At 39.2% G+C, this 5,093-nt stretch overlaps 1 protein-coding gene across 1 annotated transcript; it reads left to right on the forward strand.

Moving 5' to 3' along the window:
• Positions 1-13: 13 nt before the first annotated feature.
• On the forward strand, positions 14-4,933 carry SARC_04594 (hypothetical protein; the record flags this gene model as incomplete). The annotated part of the gene is made up of 9 exons (XM_014301570.1): positions 14-40; positions 133-250; positions 1,160-1,217; positions 1,420-1,549; positions 1,901-2,024; positions 2,757-2,923; positions 3,329-3,443; positions 3,706-3,888; positions 4,764-4,933. 9 exons carry the CDS (start codon positions 14-16, stop codon positions 4,931-4,933), a joined length of 1,092 nt encoding a protein of 363 aa, XP_014157045.1.
• Positions 4,934-5,093: the final 160 nt, after the last annotated feature.

Consider the following 5,093-nt stretch of genomic DNA (forward strand, 5'->3'; position numbering starts at 1 on the left):
AACAAATTCGTGCATGCTCAACTTGTCACCAGGGTACAGGGTATGAAGCATACCGCTGCCTGGCCAAGATAAAACCCTAAATTTTAAAACCCGTATCCATCTGTGATCTATATATGCCCATATTTCGACTAGATTAAAGCCTTCTGCGATAAGTTCACTGCTGCGCTCAAAGTCACTGAGACGGACGCTGAACATGCCGAAGACGGGGATGAAGGCAAATACATTGTGGACTTGCCTGAGATCATCCTTGGTTAGTTGCTTATAAGGGGTTTTGTGTGGTACATACATACATCTAGTAGTGTAATATGTATTGTGCAATGGTATGTATTTAATACCCACACCATCGCAAGTACAAGGCACTTGTAGTATGAACATGCCTGAGACCATCCTTGGTTAGTTGCTTATGAGGTGTTGTTGTGTAGGTACATACCTATATCTAGGAGTATAGTATGTATATTGCAATGGTAGGTATGTAATACCTATATGTGGGAGTATAGTATGTATAATGCAATGGTATGTATGTAATACCTACATCATCGCCAGTACGACGCACTTGTAGTATGGACTTGCCTGAGACCATCCTTGGTTAGTTGCTTATGTGTTGTTGTGTAGGTACATATCTATATCTAGGAATATAGTATGTATAATGCAATGGTATGTATGTAATACCTACATCATCGCCAGTACGACGCACTTGTAGTATAGACATGCCTGAGACCATCCTTGGCTAGTGCTTTGTGACGTTGTGGGTGTCTGTGCACATGTCGCTAGGAGTGTTTTCAGTGGTGTTGCCGCACCCGGACGTCTTGCTAACACGATTAGACTATCGCTATTATCTAACTGTTATATAACAGGTTTTTAGCTATTATATAAATAGACTGTGTCTATATATGGGGTTTCACTTGTGTGACCTACTTTCAAAGTAGCACGAGCAAACTTAGTTACTTCGGCATGTACTGCGACTGTAGTTGTACAGTTTTCAACGACAGTGTATCTATTGTGTATTATCACTAGTACCATTTTGGTTCAATTCTGACTCATCCACCATATACGGCCTGTTTAAGTTTTAGCGGGGAAAGTACTGCTGATGGTACAGTATCGTCTGCAAGTACAGTATCGTCTGTAACTTACCTACCGTTTCCTTATTAATCTCTGATAGGTTTCGGCGGGAAAATGTTACTCAATCAGACGCGGCTCTGCTTTCTCCAGGGTCATAAGTACGTCAAAGTTCTACCGCGAGTACATGTGTGACTGTGACAACAATGATGCTTTAATGAGCTTACGTAGAAATACAATATGGATGGCTTATATATATATATATATATGGATGGCTTATATATATATAGTGATACGTTGCCATGCCAACACAGATACGCTCAATTGACTTAAATCTCGTGACACGTTGCCGTGACAATACAGATACGCATTAGTAGGGCACAACGGTGCGGGCAAGACAACACTTATGACACGTCTCGCCAGAAACGATATCATTGGCTTTCCGCAGAATCTGCGATGTGTCTATGTCAAGCACGAAATTCTCACAGATCAGGTATGGCCGGTATACAGTCTCGTGCTATTGAGTAGTATGCAAGAATTACTTTGAAAGTACATATGTTTATATATATATTTATATATATATATATATATATATGGAGATATGGGTGTAAAGTCACATGTGTTTAGCGTGAATGAATGAGATCTATGGGAAGCGGGAGGCTATACAGGGTGGTTTGTTAAGTACTCACAATTGTGGTAACATTATTACATAGTCATTCTTTGCGTTGTTTGTGGATTGTATTTGTAGTAGTCATCCTACTTAGAAGTTGCTTACTAGTTTGCCGACATACCTCACTCTTACTCGCCAAACCCTAAAACCCTAACATTCATCCCTAAACAATAGGAAACGCCCGTGGTGGACTTTCTGACTGAAGAAGAGAAGTTGCCCAAAGCTGATTGTCAGAAGGCTCTGGAAACAGTTGGCTTCAGCCCTACCATGCTACAAGCACCTGTGTCCTCTCTTTCAGGTACAAATCATATATAATATATATGCATATGTGCACACACACGTACATACATACATACATACATACATACATACATACATACATACATACACACATACATACATACATACATACATATGTTTATAATACATACATACATACATATACATACATACATATACACACACACACACGCACACACACACACGCACACACACACACACACACACACACACATCTCTGCCGGGGATGATGGTACAAAAACGCGAACATACCTTCAGATTTGTATTAATTGTACGAATCACAATTAGTTTGGTTAGTTTGTATCACTAATTAGTTCGTCAATACACTTATTTAAAACACAAATTATTAGTTTGTATTTTTTAATAGTACTGTGCGCATACTATAACTATTCTGAGAGACACCTCACTCACAAATACGTGCGTACGCCCACACTTGGACTGATCTGATCGTCTTAGGTACGCCGACTGGTTGCATAGTTAGTTCACACATTGCTCGTATCTGATTAGCTGATCTTTGACATGCCTTCCATCCTATTGGCATAGAGCTCGGTAGCGCATACTCGGTCGCAGTTGTATATGTTACTACTCAACGAATCGACAATTCAACTACAAAACGTCTCGTACTTTACTGGCCAATTTTCATATTGCTCGTATTTTATTGGCTATTTTTAACATTGCCCGTATTCTATTGGCCAGTTTTTAACTCTTATTCTCTCTCATTGGCCAACAGGTGGGTGGCGCATGAAGCTAGCTCTCGCTCGGTCGCTGCTGTATCAGGCCGATATGCTGTTGCTGGACGAACCAACCAATCACTTGGACCACCAGGCAGTGCAATGGCTCGCAGACTATCTCAACTCACTCAAGGAGACCACTGTGTTACTAGTGTCACACGACCACGTATGTTAACATTACTATATGTATGTGATAGACTATCCCATCTCACCACTAGTGTCACACGACCACGTATGTTAACAATACTATGTGTATGTGATAGACTATCCCATCTCACTATTAGGGTCACACGACCACGTATGTTAACATTGCTATGTGTGGGTGTAGCGTGTTTCTATATTCTTATGTGTGTGTATATTTAGTATATATGTGTCAAATATATGTCAAATATATGGCAAGTTGTGTCAAAGATGTGTCATGTATGTGCCAAGTATGCGTCAAATACGTGTCAGGTATGTGTCAAGTATGTACTTGTCAAATACGTGTGAAATATTTTCCCATCCGCATACATAATTACGACATGCTCGGAATTTACGACGTTCGGTTTGTCGTTTATTCGTACCCTCACAGGAATTCATGCAGAAGGTGGTGTCGGATGTCATTCTCGTCAACCGCAAGAAACTGTACTACTTCCACTCAGACTTCGAGCAATTCCAACGCACCCAGAAACAGCTCAGCGCCCCAGGTACAAGACACCGTGAGAGCTATATATATAGATATAGCTATATATCTATATATCTATATATCTTTATCTATATCTTATATCTATATATATCTATGTCTATATCTATTAGATATATATATATATATATATATATATATATACATATATATATATATATATACTCATATTAGTGTCCATTACCACACATCCACAAGCATACTTATAGCACACATGTATTAATACTCATAACTCCATGCACCTATACACATCCCTTACCATACAGCTAAATTCAAGGCCAGTACAAACACAATTGGTCCTACATCCGTTGTTGGTGCTAGTGCCAGGCGTGCTCCTGATATCATTAACAACAACGGCGAAAAACCAAACAAGGACAAGGCAGCTGCTGCCAAGGAGGACGAGGATGAAGACCCCGACTTCAGGCCTCAATTCAAGTTCCCCAATCCAGGTGTGTAGGTAGAATGTATTTTTCGACCGGGGTAGGTATGTTTCCATGTGGGTGGATGTATATCTTGTACAGTGTGTTGTAGCTTTAAATTCAAGTTCCCCGATCCTTGTGTAGGTAGAATAATCTATCTTTATACCGGGGTAGGTATGTTGCTATGAAGGTGGATGTATATCTTGGAGAGTGTGTTGTAGAACGCTTGTGTGAGATGACCGCCATAGCGGAAGTCAAAGGAGTAGAGGGCTCAAACGGCAAATCTCGATTCGGGGTATCTGATCCAGATGCGTAGGTAGATATATATGTGGGTAGTCATATATGTGAGTACATAGTGTGTGTAGGCACATGTAGGTAGATATATGTGGGTAGTCATGTATTGTAAAGGGTATATGTAGATAGGTAAATTATATGCACGTACATAGTGTGTGTAGATAAATAGTGTACGCAGATAGATATATTTATTTGTGGATGGTCACGAAAATGGGTAAATAGTGTGTGTAGGTCTATGTAGAAGATATGTTTGTTCACATTTTATAGGTAGGTGCGTGTGAGTCGATCCGTGCAAGGGTGACAGTCACATAGTTCGGTAGAACATTTTTTTGTGTTCAGTAGCCGTTGACTTGCAAAATAAAGAGATCCCTGACCTTGACCCACGCTCCCTTTCTACTTCGAGTGTGTAGGCATATATAAATTATATATATATATATATATATATATATACATGTACATGTATATGTACATACACATACACACACATATATATATATTCCCCTTCTATCACCTGTAAAGAAAGGGTTGCCTCAAGCTATTAGCGCATCTGTCGAATATTATATATATTTCTGACTATTTCCCCCGCCAATTGATATTTATGGCCGTACTAGGACTACTGGATGGAGTGCAAAGTCGCACTCGCGTGGTGATGAAGATGAAGAAGGTGCGATATACCTACCCCGGTGACAGCAAACCGACACTAAATGATGTGTCACTTAAGTTGACGCTGGGATCAAAAATAGCTATCTTGGGAGAAAATGGCGCAGGTATATTGTGGTGATATTCTACGAACAAATTTACCCTGAAGTTGTGACTATAATATCAAAAATCCACCACAATGTTAACTATATATATATATATATATATATATATATATTTATATATGTATATAGTTTATTATATATATATATATATCGAACTATATATGTATTTATATTTAT

Source organism: Sphaeroforma arctica (assembly GCF_001186125.1).
Source record: "Sphaeroforma arctica JP610 unplaced genomic scaffold supercont1.264, whole genome shotgun sequence".
In the NCBI taxonomy this organism is placed as follows: domain Eukaryota; class Ichthyosporea; order Ichthyophonida; genus Sphaeroforma; species Sphaeroforma arctica.